This window comes from Rhopalosiphum maidis, chromosome 1 (genome assembly GCF_003676215.2).
Source record: "Rhopalosiphum maidis isolate BTI-1 chromosome 1, ASM367621v3, whole genome shotgun sequence".
NCBI classification, from domain to species: domain Eukaryota; kingdom Metazoa; phylum Arthropoda; class Insecta; order Hemiptera; family Aphididae; genus Rhopalosiphum; species Rhopalosiphum maidis.
Genome location: NC_040877.1, coordinates 84,582,364 through 84,605,564, shown reverse-complemented (window position 1 = coordinate 84,605,564; position 23,201 = coordinate 84,582,364). Strand labels below are relative to the sequence as shown.

At 25.7% G+C, this 23,201-nt stretch overlaps 2 protein-coding genes across 3 annotated transcripts in view; both read right to left on the bottom strand.

Moving 5' to 3' along the window:
- The window catches only part of LOC113556714, a 145,731-nt gene extending 142,522 nt beyond the window's left edge, over window positions 1–3,209 (bottom strand). For both annotated transcript variants that reach the window (XM_026961827.2, XM_026961829.2), the window contains exon 1: window positions 2,585–3,209. In XM_026961827.2, the coding sequence (XP_026817628.1) occupies window positions 2,585–2,649 (65 nt within the window). In that variant the 5' untranslated portion in view covers window positions 2,650–3,209. The remainder of the gene's footprint in view (window positions 1–2,584) is intronic.
- Window positions 3,210–12,370: 9,161 nt separating this feature from the next.
- LOC113559256 lies at window positions 12,371–13,453 on the bottom strand. Its single transcript, XM_026964911.1, has 4 exons — window positions 13,413–13,453; window positions 13,204–13,352; window positions 13,012–13,121; window positions 12,371–12,541 (listed from the first exon to the last, which is right to left on the bottom strand). The coding sequence occupies exons 1-4, from the start codon at window positions 13,451–13,453 to the stop codon at window positions 12,371–12,373; spliced, it is 471 nt and encodes a 156-aa protein (XP_026820712.1).
- Between the last annotated feature and the right edge of the window lie 9,748 nt (window positions 13,454–23,201).

The window sequence follows — 23,201 nt, the reverse complement described above, 5'->3', positions numbered from 1 at the left end:
CACACATTCCTTGCAAAACATGGTGCAGAAGAAAATGTCTATAACAATAACAGTGAAAATGTCACGCCGTACGTGATAGCCATTGGCAGCTACACCATATAGTTTGCTGCTGATTAATCGATTTTTAAACAGTTTATATTATATACTAATTCCGACTGAGTGTCAAAAATGTTATCGATTAGTCTTACACGAGCCTTACAAAAATGTATTTTTTAAAAAAAAAATTAAATAAATATCATATAATATATAATATAATATTACGACTTGTTCTATTTGCTAGATTTATTTTTGTCCGGCGTAACATTGTGCAAGTCACTCGTCACGCGCCTTTAATCTGGACCGTATAGTCGCGGAAAGAAACGTTACACTTATAAATAATAGTAATAATATATTGTGTTTCCTTGTCGGAAAAAATATAATAATATAGTAAAACATGAAATAAAGAAACAGAAAAAATGCTCGGCTAAACGTTTTTTTTTTTCTTTTGACGTGTTCGTTGTATATATAGTAATTAAAAACGTAGTGAAAATCTTGCATATTATTATATTTCTGCTGTTGCCACGAATAGAAAGCAAACGGTTTTTAATTATCGTGGTAACGATGATGATAATGATAACAATAAGTCCGCCTACGCGTGTTTGCGTAGTGTGCGTAATTCGGGGTAATTAAAGAAAAAAACCATTTCTAGTCTCTTTACACTCCCGCGGACCGGAACATCTGTGGTGTTGGTGTACACGTGCAGCAGCAGGCGCCCACTTCCCAAAAACATTGCACGAAACGTCGGACAGTAATGATGATATTATTATATTTAGAAAAACTCGAAACGTCCGAAACTATATAAACATTGACGCGTACATTGTCGTGGCGCATTGAACATTCGATGTACCTATTTAATACTTTTTTTTTATCGTCGTCGGTTTGTTTGACACAGAAAAAAAAATCAAATTCATCTATAATAGGTATATATTTTGTTGCTTACATTCGAACAACAATTGAATGAGAAAACATTCAATGTGCTTTGTTTTTGTACACTAAACTATACCATAATATTACAGTCGTAAAAAAAAATCTATAAACATGTTCTACACATTATAGATATTTGGTTAAACGTCTAGGATTTTTTTTTTTTATTTTTTTTTTTTATTGATATGGTTATAAGTATACCTGTATCGCGTTCAATTTTAGTGACTATATTATGTTTAATCACCCTACAGTAAGTATAATATAAATATTTTGGCAGTTCAACATAAATTTATTAATCGATAATTAATAAATATTTTAATTTCTAACTCTTGTACATAATATAAATGATACTTTTGATTGAAAACACATGACTTAAATGCAACAGTATAATGTGAAACGCGAACTTGGTAATTATATAATATTTCACGTACACGATTTGTTGCTGTTCTAAAACAAAATATGGGTTATAGATAGGACAATATTTTATAGGATCACCATAAAATATATTAGTCTTTCGTCAATACTCGATGATTTTCCGTTTTAATACATTTAACCGATATAAACATATGCATATATTCTTTTTTTCGAAATCCTGCCATAAGACATTTCTTAAACCTTAAACATTGTATCAATACTATTAATTTTTATGAAAATCAGATATCGGTGTTTCAGTCTTTTGTAGCGATTTTCGAATTTTCCTTCAAGTATTTTATACGAAAAGCGTGTCGACCTCAATAAATCTCACTTATACTAAAAGTGGATAGCAGCAACACGCACACGATATTATAACACAAACTCTGTAACGAATGGAGTTCATATAAATGACTCTTATAACTTTATAAGAATAAAAAATTAACTGTACGTGGTTGTTTATATGTACAAAAAAAGTTACCCAGAATTTGCAGAATTCCTATCTATGTATGGAATAAATGTTTATAGATCTCACATTCATACGCAAGGAAAATAAATTGCCCAACTGCACAATAATATTGCTTACTGACTACTACGAGATTCTGAATGCAATAAAAAAATATGTCATGTTCAATTTTTTTTTTTTCAAAATGAAACAACAACTATCTTAGGTTATACCTGAACGTTATATATATTTTCATCTGGTAGATAATACAGAAATTATAATTTTAAAATTAATTTTGAATGTTGATTGTATAATTCTAATGTTGTTATGAAGTTGGATATATAAGTCGATAAAAAAAAATTGTGTTTCAAAATATTAGATATTCCTACCATAATTTATTATAAAAATATAGTTTCCAAAACTTCAAAAACATGCATTTGATAATAACAAATGTTATCGAAAAAATCGTGAAATACGTATACGGACACCCGAGTATAAGTTTGAAGCATCTATAAGAAAAATGTATAACGACATAAATGTCCTATACCAGCATTTACATTGAAGACCTGAAGTTCAATACATGCGTATATACTGTATATCATAATCTATTCGTATATTTAATATTATCGTGCTGTAAACACGTATATATATATATATATATATATATTATATTATTATAACTTGCGGAATAATAGTTATTAAAATCACCATATAATTAACAGTTAGAGGCATGATGGTATTAAAAAAAAATTCAAAACGACTCACCTCCTGTCCCTAACGCGTTTTTGGGTGCCGTTCGTGCCCCTGATGGTCCTGTACAGTGACATCATGTTGTCACGGCCCGGGCGTCGCACTTTACAGCGTTGCGGGTGAGTATAATAACAATAATGTACGCGTTATACCGACCGGTGGCGAAAACGATAATAATGATAATCGAGAAGCAAAAGATTCCACGATCCGTCCGTCAAGCAGACTGTTGTTGCTGCCGAGTCCTTTCCCTTTCGCACGATATGGGCGTACCTATTAGCTATATACTATATTATTTAGGCGGCTATAATATGATGCTTAACTACGGTAACAAGTAATACCAATACCGCACACGCGCACCACGTAAACACGTGAATATTTATTACACACTTTAAAGAATAATCGCGACGACCGTATTGGACGTAAATGGTATAATATATAGGACACTCAGTGTTCGACGTAATCCGACGAATAACTAAACGGTTGAAAAGATGCACGTGCTCGTATACGCTGATGAATGATACGTAATGATTGTTTTGAAAGATCGATTGCGCGGGTGGTATCGAATGTCGTTGTCGTCGTCGTCGTCGTCGTCGTCGTCAGCGGCGGACGGTCCGACGTTAATTATCACCACTAGTATACTAGTCGCGCGACACGATCGCGTTTTCTCTTTCGCGTGCTCGCACCCGCTCCGCCCCTCTCCGCCGACACGCGATCGTCTTATCCACCGCCGTCTGCGAGAGGATGTCGTCGTCCTCGCCGACCACCTCCCCAATGGTCGTCATCGTCATGATTTGTAACCGGTGGTATCTATTACGATATGTTTATTAGGTGTTATTTTTTTATGATTATTACTGTAATATGTGTCAATTCTCGCGAGGTTATGGTGGCCCAGTGCGGTAGTCAGCGTATATTTTTTAATTTTTATATTTTAACTATTTGTTATCGATGTAAATATTTTTTTTCAGCAATTTCCTTATTAGCTAGATGAGAATAATAAAGTATCATTTTACAATCGTTAATTCTATTTTATTCTATTTTTTATTGTATTGCCGAATTTTATTGGAGAAACAAGACTTCAAGATTTTTAACTACGTTTACACTCATTCCCGAATATTTTATATTCTTATATAATAGAATGTTTGTTTTAGGTTTATTGAGATCCGGTAGATATTAGGCGTATCATTTAAAGTGCGATTATATAGGGATAGAATATAGTAACCAGTGCCAAAAACTTTGAGAGCACGATGCCACGATAAATGGTTAGGTTAGGACTTAAGGGGAGAAAATGTCTTCCTACATTCCCATAATTAAGAAAAATTATTATATTAATAAATAAATAGGCATAATTGTTTGAAACGTAACGCATATGATCACCATAGTTTATCATGGTACAAACCATAAAAAGGTACCTATAGTAAAAGTGATCTGATGGGTATGTTTTTATAGTTTAAATTTAATTAATTTAACAAGTATACTTACTTGCATTTTTCCATCAATAACACATTCACTCAAAATCTAATTTTTGGGATTTTTAACTGTATATATATATATATATATATATTTAATCAGATACTTTTTTCTGGTCAAATTTACTTATTGTATAACTTAATGTAGATTGTAAATAAAAAGTCCAAGTTCATAATAATAGGTTCAAAGATATGGCCATATTTAGCTAAATAATGATTTAAAAATTATAATATTAAATATTAATAGAATAGAATTCTATGTTGTAAAAATTATTCGAGTATTCAAGGATTATGTATAATAATGTACATAGTAGACTAAATATTTTATCTATTGTAGTTATACTTGATATAAAACTATATTATTCATGCTTGTTGTTTTTAATAGTTAAGTGCATAAAGTTTAATAACTCCGAAACCATTCCTTCAAATTTTTATTTAGATGCATTAGAATTTTCAAAAAAAAAATGAGCAAATTAATTAATTAATTGTACACAGCAAAAATAACACATCATACAATACTATAAATCTTATAAATATATGTAAGTAGTTAGTTCGCGTGGTAGCTAAACTGCAATTATAACGCTATTATATATTACACTAAAAATCATCATTCGGTGCAATCGCGTTACGTGACTATATCTTACCAAAGGTTTACCTGAATTTTAGAAATCTATAAAATAATATACATTCTTAATAACAGCCGCAAGAAATATTGTCTATCCCTACTAGGAAACTGTGAATAATATAGGTGACTTATTATGAGCGTCTTACCTTGACATAGTGCCCGTCACATAATAAACCTCGGGAAACAGTTTCGTCGGTCCGGATATATAGGTGATGAAGACTGATGACTAATAAGATTCGTTTGCCGGGATTTCGTCGCACTATACACCATTAAATTATCGCACACACCCACTCGCGGATGACAACGCAAATAAACGATTTGATCGAAAAATGTTAATATTCGGTCGGCACGACGAAAACTACAGCTTTGTCGAGAATAGGACAGTGACAAGAAAACGGTTCGACCGACAAACGCTAAAGAGTAAAGTTAGAGCCACGACGGTCGACGAACTTTTTTATAAAACTAACCAATGGAAAAGAAAATATCGCGGTTATCCGTTCACCGAGTACCGTGGTTTACAAAATGGACCGCGATTACGAAGTATTCATTGGTAGTCGCTGACATACTCGTCGCACCCGCGCATCCATGAATTTGCGCCAAAACTCGAAATCACCTTAAGTTATCATTACATCACTATATTAGGATTTCAACGAAATAGGTAAATAATATTATATTAACTATTGGGCATATTAGGAGTAATTTGAGGAATTACCCCCCCCCCCAACCATCAAGATGTTTATATAACGAATATAATCTTTTATCGTCACATAAAAATTATTATTAAAAAGTCGTTCGGGCGAGTGATGGGTATCACCTCTGACGAACAGTGCTATAGTATAATAGGTTTTAAGTGGGTCACTGTAATCGATGTGTTATATTTGAATTTAATGATATATCATTTTATATACGAAAAACGATTCTGATCGAAGACGATCTGCAGACGATTCATCATTCTAGGGTATTGTATATTATTATACACAAAATATTATTAATAATATAATAGATTAAATGAATTATACCACAAACAGCAAAAACATTTACACATCCTAATCCTAACATTATCATTATTGACAATGATGACGAAAAATAATATAAGTAGATAAGTAATATTATAATAATAACACAAAATACGGGATTTAAATTTTTTGGTTTCAGTAATTCAGTATATATAAACTTATAAGAAATTGTATTACATTTTTAATCAATAATAATTAAATCTTTTAAAAGATTTTAGCTTCAAAATAATTTGCAAATTTTTGTGATTTGAGTGATTTGACGGAATTAGGTAAAAATGTTAACTTAAAACTTATATAAAAAATTATTATAGGCTTTTGATTAAATGTATTTTTATTCCAATATTTGAAACTTATGAGAAATCTTGCTTTACACTTTCAAGCTTTTTGACCATGCATATTTTTGTATACATAGAAAAAAAATCAAAAATTTCATATTTCAATTAACAGTAAAAATTTGACAATACTACCATTTACGTATATAACAACGAAAATAATAAAATGGTATAACAGTTAGTGAAAATTCTATAATAATTTATTACTTATTTTGAAATACAACAAACTTACAAATTTGTGAAAAAATCTAGTTATAAAGTATAAAACCACTAATTTTTTGTAAATAATTATATGTTTATTGTTTACGCGTTATTTAGTACCTAATCATAAGAGCATTATGATTACATTAATGTGTAATGGTAAATTATGGTAATATCAATAACAAGTATTATAGCATTTTAATGGATAATCTATTGATATTAAATGGTAGTAAAGAAATTACCATTTTACAGAAGATATATTCAAACTTATTTAAGTAATAAAATACATTAACAGTTAATAAAACGTATTCACACCAATATTAACATTAGTTTAAAAATATATTTATTTAGAGTCCCAATTCTTTTATAAGATAACATTTGTTAGTTTATGAAATATCTAAGTAATTAATAAAAATTAAGCTATTTTTTCGTTTCTGTTTTTCAAAATAAATGTATTTAATATAGGTGCTAGTATTTGTTTAGCAACATAGAAATACCCAAATACAAACAATAATTCTCATACTCGAAAGCCAACATTGCTCCTACTTAAGCCAAAGATTAATATTAAAATAAATATCACAGTTAAAACTATTCCCAAGTTTTATTCTAAATGCTATTAAGTTAAATAGATCAACCAGTACCTGTATAACATACAAATATATATGTATATACCTAATATTATACTTAGATTTGTATACTGAGAAAGTTTTTGAATTTTTATCAAAACATCGAAAGTTAAGCCTTCATTTAAAATTCATATATCTATTAGATTACTAAATACTGGCAATAAACATATAAGTATAATAAAAAATGTTTGGGCACTATTCCAATATTTAAATAGTTATTGCATAATAAAAATGTTATATAAATTATTTCAGTTTAGTGTTTAAATTGTAGTTTGTATCTACAATACTTTCTGTATAATTTCATAAATAATATTATCCTGTCAAATATTATATTTTTATTATAATTTTTTGACACAAACATATAAAATGATATCAACAATAAACACGAAAAAAAAATCAATTAAATTGTATATAAACACAATTTTATATTAATATGATATAAATTTTATATTTTATATCATAACAAATTACAATATACCTACAAACTTTTATTAATTTAATGATTACAAATTAAAAATATAGTTCCTATATTATATTATAAATTATAATGTTATGTATAAGGAACGGATTTCAATTTAAATAAATATTTTTATATGGTTTTAATATAGAAAACTTTTTGACATATTATGTGTACATTTCATTTAATTTTGAATAAGCTGATGCTAATTTTATTTTAAATATTTTCAAATATTTTACAAATAAATAAATAATAATTAAATATTTTACAAATAAATATACGTAATCTATATTATTTTAGAATTTCCTGGAGAAATTAGAATTTTAACCAATTCTAAATTATAAAACATATTGAAATAAAACGCAGGATTTAACGCCTTAATGTCGATAAGGGATATACTCTGTTATTAATCATAAGTTAAAAAAAAATTTAGAAATAGAATACAATTCAAAAGAATTAACGTGTTTAAAATATGCATCACAATAACATTACTTCTGTTGATATGGAGAGGTCATTCAGCTGTTATAAAGCAATACTAAGATCGAATCGCCGTAATTTTAAACTTGAAAATCTCAAATTATATGTCGTTTCTAATTGTTTCCCCCAAGAAGACTATTTGGATGATTCAGAATAAATATTTTTATTTGTCTTATGTATTATTTATAAATTATAGTCAATTCTCTTATTTTAAATTTAAATATTTCAGTATTATAAATAAATATTTATGAAGTAATAAACAAATACATATTTAAATATTTTTGATTTTGTGCTAAATTAAAATCCGCTCTAGTTTTGTATAATGTATATAAGCGTAAAATTGAAATACAATAATAATGCGAGTTCTAACTATAAAATCTGAAATAACTTTCAAATTCAAACAAATATAAACTGGATATTATTGTTTAAGATTTTTTAATCCTTAATTTTTTATATCTTTCTATCTATCTATATATCTATATAAATACTTATATAAAAATTTTAATTAATAGGGTTTATACATTTAGGCATAACTGAACCAATTGGCACCAAATTTTACACATAATATACATTATATGGCTATATATATATATATATATCATATTCCTTGAGACTTTGCGAGTTTATATATTGTAATTTGAACCACGTTAGACTATTCGAAAACATACCAAGTGCTATATAAATATAGGTATTATATTATGCCAATATTCCAATCAACGACAAACAGTTTCCCATCCCGGTCGAATTAGTTTACTATGTGAGATACGCTGTCACCGATTTAACCGTTAACTGAGATACACTAATTTTAAGATACACCAACATAGTTCCGTACTGCCGTGTTTTGTATAAATTCATTTAGAAGTCAGGCTATACAGGTAGTTGTATAATAATTATTATGTATTTTGAAAACGCTAAAATACCTGTACATTTTGATTTCTCAATAAAATCTTTACACAATGTTTAGTATTCGTTGAAACCAGAATTGCATTAAAGTACTAAATTAATAAAGACTAAAAGTATGTAAGAGTATAATGTATTGACATAAAAAAATTATATAAAATCATGTTTCAATAAGGTTAATGTTTAAATAAAGTTGCATATAAAGTGAAATTATTTATATGTAATTTTAAAAATCCATATACGTTAAACACTTATAGTACTTAAATGATTTATACAATAATATTAAATCAGTAAAAAAATGTTTAAGGAAATACAGACTTATGATAATAAACCTGTTTTTGTAGTAATTTACAATCTAATTGATTGATTAATAAATTTTTAAAGCTTTTATTTAACTATAAAGAGATAAATATCCATAAGAATATATAAAAAAGTTTTATTAGGAAAGTTTTTTCAATTAACACGCTATATTATTATCATCCCATTTAAACAAAATTAAATATTTATCATTTGTATAAAAACCATTATGTTATTAATGTTATAATATAATATATTTATTAATATTGTCGTTGTATACACATTATACATGCATCAATATAAATTATTTAAATGAATTCTCATATAAAAATCTGTATAGTGTATACATAATAAATGTCTACAACAATTAAACAATTATTAATTTATTATATTCTATTAGGTATAGTCTATAATATCATCAAATATTAAAATATTAATATATGTATGTATTTTTTTTTTTTAAACAATGGCGTTATAGTTTTTATATTAATATTAACGAAACAAAAGCAATTTTTTTATAAGACATGCTCTACAGAACCTATGATAGGCGGTATTATTTCATGATAAAATATTAGATAATATATATAAATATAAAATAATGAAAAATATATTATAAATATTACACGCTTAATGATTTTAAAATTCAAGTTAAATGCAATAAGGTCAAACTCAAAAACATATACATATGTAAGAAAAATGATCAAAATATTATACCAATTCCTTTCTGTTGAAAATTTTAAATTGTTAAAATGTAAACAAAAATTACACATTAACAAAGATGTTAAATTTGTTTACTTAATTCTTTATAGTTGCAGACTAATGTTATTTAAGAAAAATAGATATAATAATTAGGGATTATACTAGATTTGTAATCATCATAATGGGACGAACTTGGTCGCAAACTTTCTATTTTCAATTAAACCTTAAACATGACCTAGAAAACCTGTTTTCTCACATGCATAAATATTTTATCGTTAAGTAAACGATTTATACATAATATTACAAAATACCAAATAATTTTATACTTATTCAAGTGGGCTGTAATTGATAGATATTTACAGTTTAGTTGATTTAACCTCGACACAAATCAAAATCATAATAAAAAAATTTTCTGGAAGATATTTTCTCATAGTATATATTACTTTTTTTACCTAAACAAATAAATATTGTTGATCATTTTTCTTATACGTCTGTATAAAATTAAAATTATAGTCCCCTGAAATACTAAAAATACCATATAACCATATTATTATATACCAAAATTAAAATGTCTGTAATATATTTAATTTGTATTAAGCTATAAAATATGTTTCCACTAGTAGGTACATAATTTTATACAAGAGTTTAGCTAATTGAGTATAAATAAATAATAAATAAGCATCAAAATTGAAGGGAAACGAAAATAATCGTATGTAGTATGTAATTGAAAAATATTATCACACTATACGTAGGTATATAATATTATACTATATCATATTCTAGTATACTATATTTACCTGTATAATATCATTAAAAATATTTAAAATTAATATTTAGGCTCTATTGCTTACACTGCTTACAACGTGAGTTTCCTATTTTGAAACACAACAATCTCATAACAAATTTAGCTACAGTCAATACAAGATAATTAACCTCATAAGACACATAATAAATTTGTATTAGATTAATTTTAATAAATTAGTTCGAAGGAGAAGGTATATTATTACAGAGCATTTATTTATGTAATAATTGAACTTGACATAATTTTGTTTTACATCAATCCTGTTGACCAGTTTATCTTGCTATTTAGATTTTAAATATACTCAATAATTGCAATAAATAACGTCATATTTCTTTAAGTACATGATATGAATTATTCAAAAGCAATAATGTAGATGCATTATCAACCTTCATCCTGCAAAAGACACATTATGTAGTATTTGCTAATTCTCCAATATTTAATGTAAACATATCATATGCTTATACAATATGGAAGAATTTATCGTATTTTTTATTGCCGTTATTAGATGATAAAATATAAAATTAAAAATAAAATGAGTAAATATATTTTACAGATTATAAATGGGATTACTATGTTTAAAAAAGCCTAATTTATAGTTACAGTGATCAAATATATTTCATTAATTTGCATAGTCTATATGTAAGTGTACATTACACTTTTCACTTTTTATGTGTGTTGTGTATGCTGTTATCAATTATATTATGTAAAACATGGTAAATTTTGCTAGATATATGTATAGGTGGTATACTTATATTTTCTTAGTAATTAATTTAGAAGTTTGATTAATTTAATTTTGACTAGTAGCGCTGTTGACTAGTAGGTACATGTTAATTAATTGGATTATGATTATATGTTTGTATTATGCGTTATGTAGTTAAATATATTATAGCACGCTGCATGAGTATACATTTTAAATATTAGGAAATTAATGTGCAATCTCATGTATGAAAAATGATTTTAAAAAATAACACTGTTGGTATAAAGAAAAAACATGTACCTATATATTATAAGTGTATATCTAGCTGCTTATTAAAGTAATTGTTTAAACAAAGAAAAATAAATAAATATTTCACAAAGAAAGTATCAAAACATTCAAATGATAATAAAAGTGAAAGAGTGTAACGGAATGATAAAGTAATAAATTTAAGATTATATTTAAAAATATACGAGTATGATGAACCCCATTTCCTAAAGTACACACAAACTCGTTTATTTTTATTTCTACAGCTCAATTCAAATCTTTATTTTATCTAAACTAGGAACACAAATATCATTCTAATTACATAAACTATATTCTAAAAACCTATTTATTAAAAATAAATAATAATCTACAAACAATAATCTACGTATATATATATATATACATAGGGTGTCCCATAAAGTACGCAACTTTTGAATCTGCCGCCATTTTTTAAATATTTTGTCTGCAGCCCTGTTTTTATCGTTTCTAGTATCTACTATTACTCCGATTTAATTTAAATATTGAATGTAAATATATGAAAATAAATACATTTTGATTGATACATAACTATGTTATTAATTTTTTAAAGTTGCGCACTTTATGGGACACCCTAACTATACTGATAGTATTATCAGTATTAAAGATCACTTTAAACAGTTGAAATTATACCATTTTTATAGCACATATGTTTGCTTAAAAAAAAAAACTTCTGCAGTAAAGTTTCACCAGAACAAATATTTGAAATATAAAAGCAGTAGAAAATAGTGGAACTATACGTGATTAAAATTTTCAAAAAAAAAAATATAAACTATCAATACTTTTCGAAAATTAAAATGATTAATGATTACAGTTTATCACAGTTCATAACTAAAACAATCACCCCTGGCATGTAGGTAATTTTATACATAAATATATACTTTTAAAAGAAATAGAGATTCGTGTTTAGCTAGGTTCGGAAGACGATCTCTTGCTTTCGACGAGCGGACAGAACGCTTCGTTTGAGGTCGACGCCGATTTTTTAGCATGACAAACGCCGTTTTCGTAGTCGTACATAGCCATTTGGACGTCGTCGTTGATCTCTCCCGTGATCAGGACAGTGGAAGACGGTTCGTTCTGATATTACATTGTACATGCATAGAAGTGTGTTATAAATATACACCCATATATTAAATATGTCTATGAAATCTACCAAATTCTGATTTTGCTGTTGGAATAAATAGTCATGAATACTCATATGCTTAAAATTACAATCGAATAAAAATCTTGTACATAAATCACTATATTATCTGAATATATTTTATTTTACTCAAAGTTCATAGATATAAAAAAAATCATGAATACAGCAGAGTACAGTACTATACTGTAACTGAAGTGGTAAGTATAAAATGCATAATATGTGAGCTATGATGGTGAATATAAAAAATTCCATAAGTGGTAAAATTATTTTATAATTCCCCCGCGTTATAGCTTACACATTAATTACTTATTAATAGCGATTAAAATTTGGCTACTTCATGGACATACATATTTTGTATTCTATACGACTATATAATTATAATTAGTATTTTCTAAACTCAACAGACATTTGACTTTGAGATCGTCGATACATTTTCACCGTAATGGTTAACGATTAAAGGACATATTTTCTCATCGATTTCGGCCAAACATTGCCGATGACAAACCATCTTACATTCTATTAACAAACAATAATGAATTACAACGTAGATATTTAAATATAGACATAAAGTATGCAAAGAATATGGTCATGGACTCACCCTTACACTTGATTGTAGTTATCCATGGCCATACGTTCCGTACACCACAAATTGAACACGTTTTAAGGATTCTAGATGATATATTTAAATCCTTCCAAACATGTCCGTCATAGATTTCCACACAAGCTATCTCCAACTCGCTCTGTATACTTAAAAACGATAACATTTTTTAAACAAAACAAGATTTATTTAAAATTACACGTGCTTACTAATCGATGTATGGTTGAGGGATTTTGGTTTTGTTTACCATTTATGTATAGGTATTAGGTATAATATTTTTTTTATGAAGCGCAAGTTTGTTTAAAAAATTGTATTAAATATTGATAAGTTTTCTGATATTTTATCAAAAATTATAAAGCACAAACGCGTTGCTAACGAAAATATCTCGTGAATATTTTTATCAATAAAATCTGTTTTTAATTTATAAATTAATTATTTATTTATTTATTAAATAAACCCATAATATTAAAATAATGTATAGGAAAAAACTAAGAAATTATATTAAATATTATAAATTATAATTAATAAAAGTATACTTGTCTTACTTAATATCATTATTTGATTATAAAATGTGATCCAAAAAAGTTGCATTAACTATACAATTAATTAATCAACTTTAATAAATGATAAATCTTCAATAATATAACAAACTTGAATTATTATTTTTTTTAAGTATAGGTACTAAGTATAGAAAGATAATATGAATACAAAACCATAAAAATAAATATATACTTAACATTATTAAAAATAATTATTCGCATGGTAAAAAATAATAATAACAAATCTGGGGAATTGTTTTTTCAAATACAATTTGACAATTGTAAAAAAATATTTTATTACGTAAAACTAATTCTAGAACTATACACATCGTATACAATATATATATCTACTATTATAGTATAATACATACATATTACATAAGTAAATTATCAGTGGTGGAACTATAAGAGCGATCAGAAAATGCGGTTAAGTTAGGCCCAAACACTAGGCGGCCCGAAATGCACAACGATTCTTTTAATAATATTATACTATATATTATTACCTACTTAAATTGTTTTTAATAATTTAAAACATACTTGAATTTAATTTTGAAGTTTTGAACTTATTGTGTTGTAGTCTGTACGAGTGTAAATATTATAATATGTTATTCATATTCGTGATATATAATATATATATTATTATTTTTAACTGTTGATTTTTCTATGATTACTGAAAAATCAAATTTTTTTAGTAAAATCTTGAAAGCATTAAATAATGTGTCAATGATGCCACTCGTGAGTTCTGAGATGGTTTCAATTAAGATACTATATAGTATATTGATATATAGGTATTACTGTCTACTCGTCAGCGGTCAATCATTACAAGACAATGTATTTAATAAGACATATAATAATATTTTAAAAATTTAGATCCCTAGGATATTTACTTAGATAGAGGGGATGTTGAAAATGTTGCACAAATTTTGAAATTACGCCACTAGTAATGCGATGATACTGAATTGTACATATTATAAATATGTTTGGCAGTAAGAGTGACATGATTTAAAATAAATAATCGATATGTACAAATCTGAAAGCATTAAAAAATGATAAAAATAATATCAATCAAAATTGTTTTGGTTGTTTTATCACTGGCCCGAATGTAACAGAATATCATAAAACACAATAATTTTGACATTATACAATATTTTATAATGTTTTACTTTTACTCTTTAATGCATAGGTAAGTACCAAAAATGAAGCCACTATCAATTTAAGTTTCGCCTACACAATGAGAAAAACATGTTGATTTTTAATCATTCGTTATGTAATTGCTGTCATAATACGTTAATGTACATGTCTCCCGAATGCTGACAAAAGTAATTACATTGATATTACACCAACATGAAACTTTTTGGTACAATTCAACTGTTAATTACAATTCAGTTATATTTTAATATTAACTTATACATATAATAAACTAAATACCCAGCTTTCTGACTAAAACATACAAAAAAAAAAATAGTTCAAAACAACCATAACTTTAGACCATAATATTATTAAATTTTAAATTGTTAATATTAATTTAAAAATTGATATGAATACAAAATTACATTGGATTATATTTTTAAAATTTTAATTTTAAAAAGTTATCACGAATGTGATGTCCGCCCCTTAAATGCAAGAATTTTTAATAAATAAAGGGCGTATACCACTTGAGCAACAAAATGATTAAGAAATAAATCGGATTGCTATTTACGAACATTAATTACAGAAGTGTTCCCGAGTTATTGAACATTACATTAACATTAAATTGAATACGAATATTATGATATGGAAATTAATTATTGTAAAATTAATTTAAAAGAATATCTACATAATATATACATTATATGACGTATAATATATTTTAAATCAGAATTATCAAATATCAATTTATTTGAAATCATTAATATTTATACAACAGAATTATTCTAAAACGTAAGAACCGCTAGGGTTTAACAAATGTACAAAAACTATGAGTCTCTATGAAGTATAATTAATATTTGTTTAATAGGATTTGCTATAGTATCTACTTAATTCGAAAGCAACCACACTGGTCTGCCACTCGTTAAACAAAACATTATCATCAGCACCGTACTTTTAAGCTTTTTTAGATTTTTACGTTTTTAAATGAGATGTTTTATTTTAAAAATATATTTTCTCCTATACGGCTATACATAATTATATCTCTGTTTAATTACATATTTGTTAGTTTTTATTAAGTATACAGCTGTAAGATTAGATACTAAGCAAACATTTTGGAAAAATAAAATTTATGGAATACCTATGTCATGGTATACTGAAGTATTATAATACTGATAACATGTAGATTGAATATTTGAACGAAATTAAATGTATTATATATATATATATACGTCTATACATAATATGTATATAGATGAACATTTAACATAATATATGTTATGCCTCGGGACTTGAGACACCCACTGTTTATCAGCAACATGCAAATAATGGTAATGAATTATTTTACGAGTGCATACAATTGCCATTTTTACATTCCAATTCCTTTAGTTCTTTTTTTATTGATGGGCTCAAGTATTATGCAAATGGAATATAATATTTCACGTCACGATAATACATTGGATAACTATATATGAATAAACATAGATTTATAATCAAAGTTAATAAAATGTTAAATTTAAATTTGTACTAAAAAAAATGTACCATATAATTAAAACAAAGACAGATATGCGTTTTAGTGACTATAGCTACTAGGTACTAGTACCTACATGATATGTATAGAATGTAGATAGATATGTTAAGTCTTTGCGATAAATAAAATAAAAGCTTTAAATTCTAAGTAGAGCGGAGATTCTACTGCATGTATAATGTATATAATAATATGTGTTGACATTTTAAACTTTGTATGTGATCACTTAATTAACATAAACATGGTTAACATAAAAGTTTACATGATATCAAGTTTGTATATTAAAATTAATTTAAAATAAAACTTGACAGCCAAGTATAAAATAAATAGTAAAGTGTATTTATGTAAATAATAAATTTAAAACAATTTACATATTGGTTTGTTACAATACCTACAAATCAGCCACCATTCGAAATAATCAGGATAAAAAAACAAATTTACATTTAAATTTAAAAAAATAGTATTGATATAATTATTTTTAACTACAACTATTATACTTTTTGAAATTGTTTAAAACCTACCTATTAAAACTTTACAATAGGTAACACAATATAATAATAGACAAATAGACAATAGTTTCTATGTATTCTACGAACCTACATGTCCAAAATTATTCAAACGTTTAAAACATTTTATATACATATTATATTATCATTCCAGTTTTTCCAATAGTTGTGAACAACTTGTTAAGTACTTACTTGAAAATATTTTTGACTGACGATTTAAATAGAGTTATAATAATTCAACTTCGGTTGATAATAATTAGTATATTACAATTATGTTTTATTTACAAAAAAAAATTGAATAATAATGGGTAGGTATAATAACATACAAGTTAAGTATTTTATATTCATGAAAAAACCTTCAATGTGTTACCTTAAGCTCTTAAAATCGTAAATTTTGATTTAATATTAATCTTTATTTTTATAAATAACACTGACAATATTAATTTAACACACATAGATGGTCATATTTTTTGGTAATCGGTATAGACTTGACAATAATTACAAGTTATAACAAACACTTATCAAATTTATAGGTAGGTATACCTATAATAATCAAAATAATAATATTTAATAACGCTAACTATTAAAGATGTGAGATCATTCGCCTTAACCATAATAATTAAAACCCGATTAAGTGTCCAATTTAACAGTCAATTAGTACAAACAGATAATATTATGTAAGTACAATGTGTATAACATGAATGCAATGTGATAGTAAACATTCAGGTATTAGTTACACTATTATTATAAATGACACAATTCCATTAAAGTGTGTAATTAATCAGTGTTAATAATATAGATTGAAAGTTAAAACAGAAATACGTTTTAATCGTTTTGTCGGAAAATATTTAAAAACAAATTAGCTTTGATCTTTGAAACTAGGAACACAATACTTTTTCCGATCAATTCAAAAAATATGCTAATATTTGCAAGTTAATTATTGAAAATAATTTAAAGTTAGTTTTTAGAAGTTGCTTTGTAAATAAATATTCTTTTAAATTTATTGAACAAAGTATTAGAGGGCTGGAAAAAACATAAAATTTGCAAAAAAAAAAATTTTGATTTGCAAATTCTAAAAATTAATTTTCAAAATATTAATATATTTTTAAACATAATAATTTTTATCTGGTAATATTTTAATAACTTATTAACAAAATATTATAAAACTCAATTTACAATTATTTTCAAAATATTGGCATAATTTTCGAATCGATCAGATAAAGGCGGCGTGCCAACTTCAAGGATGATACTCGAGAGCATACAAGCTTAATTAGAACTCGAAAATTATCACACCACACACGATCCACGTCACAAATATAAATAGGTATTTAGATGTGCAATACATCAAGATTAAAAGCATAGAAAACTAACTAACTATATGAGCGCGGTTACAACAATCGGCAAAGCGATTTGCGATAATCGGCTTCGCTTTGAAAAGATCAACTCACGTGGACAAGTTTCTGAGTCTGTTGTGACAATCGTATGCTTTTCTAGGAAATATCCTCACGATAACGTGCCCTGTGGTAATATAAATCAGAAGACTCGTGTCTTATCCGATCTACTAGTGACTACTACACATATACGCCGCCGTGTAGTGGGTACTTTACAAACGCGCGGGTGTTGAAATAACAATTATTTACACTATTGGATTTGATTTTTTTTGTATTAAATTTCATTTGGAATTATTAGAATAACGAAATAAATATGACAGACGTCTTGAAGATGTATATAAATACACATAGGATATTATGTTCAATTTTTTGTAGATTTATTAAACACATTATTTTATATTAATTTGTATACGTATATAATATATATATAGCCAGTAGATAATGCACATTTACTTTTTATATAATTATTTTTAATTAACTAAACCATCGACTAGCATTGTTTGATCATCATTTATTTATTAAATATCAACATATAACAACTATAATAATACTTATGTGGTAAGTATTACTTACACTGAAAAATAAACATTTTATTATTATATTTCTATTAAGAATGGATATTACAACCTACACCATTAAGTCGACATACTGTATACCTAAAGGTGTAACGCCATTTATAAAATATGATACATTAAGATATAAAGATTATTTATTTTAATAATTAATAGTAATTAATATTATATTATATTAGGATCGATTGTTTCACGTACCTACCTGATACTCGTAGTTCTATAAAATTTACCTCAACTAGACACGACACATTGATAACTAGGTATTTAAATATTTAATCAATTGTTGATATAATTTTAAGATTAAAATTCAATGATTAATAAAACAATAGAGATTGCAATATCAGCCATTGAACAATTTCTAATTTTTAATAAGAGGTGTATATATATACTAATATGCTGTATAGATTACGTTAAAAATTTCACGACTTTAAAATTAATTTTGCATATTAGACAAATAATTGATTTGTTTTTTTATGCAACTTTAGTTACCAGCGTGACTTTTATAACTATAATAACAACAAAAATAAATCTTATTCATGAGCGAAAGTATTTTGTATAGGTACACAATTAGATTATTTATATATTTTATGTTAAAATTACCGTATCTATTTATCATATATAACCGTATATTATAATATATGTATGCATGCACCATCAACATAATCGTTGATAACTATTATGTAACTAGTCAGAGTAGAATGTTCCAACTACTATGAAGTTAAAATGATGATGATCTATTACCTATATTATAGAAATTAGCGCGTGAAGGGTTAACATTTGAATTAATAGTTTTTTCAAGAATCAAGTATTTAAATTCATCAAAATAATGACAAACTACGACCTCGATGAATTAAAATAAAATGATCAATACCATATTATCACTTATTAGATCGATATAAATGCTAAAAGTTGTTAATACTACGTTTTTCGATGATTTGGCCAATTTGGTATAATACGCTTAATACCAATTGGTATTAAACCTTTTTAGTAGTGCAACTGAGTCAGAGAATATTGTGCTTCAATATTTTATATTTATTCAATTAATTTGATAATTGAAATTTAATGGACTAATAGAAATTTTAATATAGTAAAGATATAGTATGATTTGTAGTTGATATAGTAATATCAACTACAAATCATATAGGAATCTTCAACATTTTATAAAATTGACATTATATAGGCAAATAGGTACTTTATTATATTTTTTTTAAAACAATATTGTTGAATAGGTATTTTATTCACTTGATTTTTCATTTTAATGTAACAACATTTTGAATAACAAAATCGTGATGTTCATATTATCATAACAATATTATAGCATTAAAACGTTTTTATTTTATAATCTTTACAATTTTCTCGTAGTTTTCAATAGCTATGTAGATTATGAATATTTTCACTCCATTCTGTCGTTTTATATTCTTATTCGAATGATAAAGAATATACATGTACGAAATAAATATTCATATTTTCATTTCCTGTATCATATGTAAGAGTAATGGTCTTTTAATTTTAATTTTTTTTTCTTACATTTCCTCCGATTGATATATCGATCGATCTATGTGTATACTGCACGTGTCACATATTAAAATGTAATAGGTATATTGTAATATACTCCAATAATATTATGTTTCCTCCGTGAAACTCACATTCCCTGCGCGATGATGAATGCAGGGTTAAGAGGAAACTATTCATCAGATTTCTCCACAAAATTACGGGACTGCATACACATAACTACATAAACCTATATACAACATACGCAAGGACCTTCAAATGATTCACTGTCACAGTGACCACCATATAAACGGTATTTTTTTAATCCTCGTGATCGTGCAAAGACTCACTGGAAATTACGTAACACGGCGATGACCGTCCTTAAGCATTATGCAAGTTTATGAAATATAATAGCAACTTCCTAATAATATCGTGAACAAAAAGATTTTTTTTAAATAAAATCCTAACCAACATAATATAAATAGATAATACATAGAAACAGATCGAGTAATTAAATACATTTATAAAATGTAAAATACACAACTTTTTCAGAATTTCAAATGTCTTGAGCTATAATCTATATAATATTTAACAACAACCTTTTAAAAGAGGATATTCGTTTACCCAATTAATTTAATTGTAACGGAATATCATATTAATTGTATAGAAAAACCAAACTAAAATAAATTAATGATATTAAATATTAAAATATCAATGTCTTGAAAATGTTTAATTATCTATAAATTATAAAAATATAAACGAATAGATAGTAAAAGGTAGGCATGTGCCTATATAATATAATCCCTGGTTTACTACAAAACAGATTTATATTTTGTTACCACAATATCTAACAAGTAATTATACTTCTGTATTCGACTATGTATACCAAATAAAATATAAAAACATATATAATTTTAATTTAATAGTCTTAATCACGTATCATTTAATTGAACGCTAATCAAAAATTGAATTCTTATAAAATTTTATATACATAAAAAACTGACTTAAATGACATTAGAAAATCAGTGATAAAACTTAAAAAAACATTTTTCGTTCAAATTATTTTTAGATAATCATTTATTATTAATTGTATTTTTTTATTTGTTTGAAATAAAAAAAAAAAAAACAAGAAGAAGATGTAGTTTTATACCTACCAATAAAAATAGTTTGTCTTTGCTTGTGAACTAAGCAACCGTCTAATAAAATATATATTTTATATATTATAATTTTTACTCAATAAAAAAGTAATCTTTTCCATTTTTTAATTATTAACAATTTGTACTTACGTATAATATTATAATGTTTTAGATTAAATAGAAAATCCAATTTTTACCTACCTAAAAATGTCATTACATCAAAATATCATACATTACAAGAAAGTAGTTATATTTATAGATATATAATGTGTATATAGTAACACCTCTTCGACTCTTCCTTATTATAGTTAAAACAGCAATTTTACATGCTTATAAAACGGATTGATATATAATTTCGTGAAAGTGTATGTATTATGCAATATAAAAATGGAAATGTATCAAGTCCGTAACAGCAAATTGTTAAGATAAATTATAATGATTTAAATTAGTAAAATATACGACCATTTTAATTTTAAAACAAGAGTGCCACGCAAAATAATAATATAAATACTTATAAACACATTCGAAAGCATTAAAACTATAACAATAAACAACACGCAATAATACATCGCGTTTTACAGTAGACACTTTTCAAAATGTTTTGTTCAAAATTATTTCACAGTTACTATTTAATGTACGTATAATAATAATAATAATAAAAAATATTTATATAACAATTTAGATGCACAACAGTGAATCAATTTTACTAAATACAAAATACGTTATGGTAGATGCTGTATCTGCGCTCTATAGTAAGCTCTAATAAACTGTGAAGTCTCTAAAATTAATAATTTTGAATAAGCATCGATGGATTTTGTCTTGAATAGATAAATACCCTCAAATTTGATTCAAAACATTTTAGGTGAAATTCTAAATACAAAATATTGTTGTGCATATTTACATGTTACAGTGACGACATTTTATAATAAACCTTTAATAGGGGGAGGGGGTCAATCAAAATAGCTGTTCTCCACATTTTGTACCACTCACAGCATATAACGCAAAAATAGATACTGGTTGGACTCTGAAATGGCCACTTCCTTATAATAATCTGTTAACGACATATTAGGTAATAATGTTTTTGATACTTGCAGAATCATGTTAATAAATAAAAGTGTTTCTGACAATGAAAATTATTTGAACATTTATTATTATAAGTCCCACTATTCGTAATAGAAAAATATAAATTTCCGTAAAAATCGTTTTACGTTACTTAACATCACGACTACATGTACACGTAACTAAATCCACAAAATTACAGTATGGAATTAACTTCGGGTATTATTAACTATATAAAAAAAATGTAGGAAGGTATTGGAAAGATTATTTTCATTGTAATATATGAGGTTTCGAATAACTACAATACATAATACTTCATGCTTTTCAATATACTATTTAAAATTATTTCAATATTTAAAACATTAAATTGAAAATAGGTAACTATTTAATGTTAAGATTTACACGGTAAATACGTCTAAATAGGTATCTACATTCTTAATATAAAATCAGAAAAAATATGATTATGAATGTATAGGATATCAACCGTAAAAATCGTGATAGTATTTTTTTTATATATAGATAGAAAAGTAACTTAATCTACTAAAGATAATTAAAAAACTGGAATATTTGCCCATATTATACCGAAATATTAATGAAAAATATATTATTACCTTTATAAGTTGAGAATAAACTGAAATGAGAACGATTTTG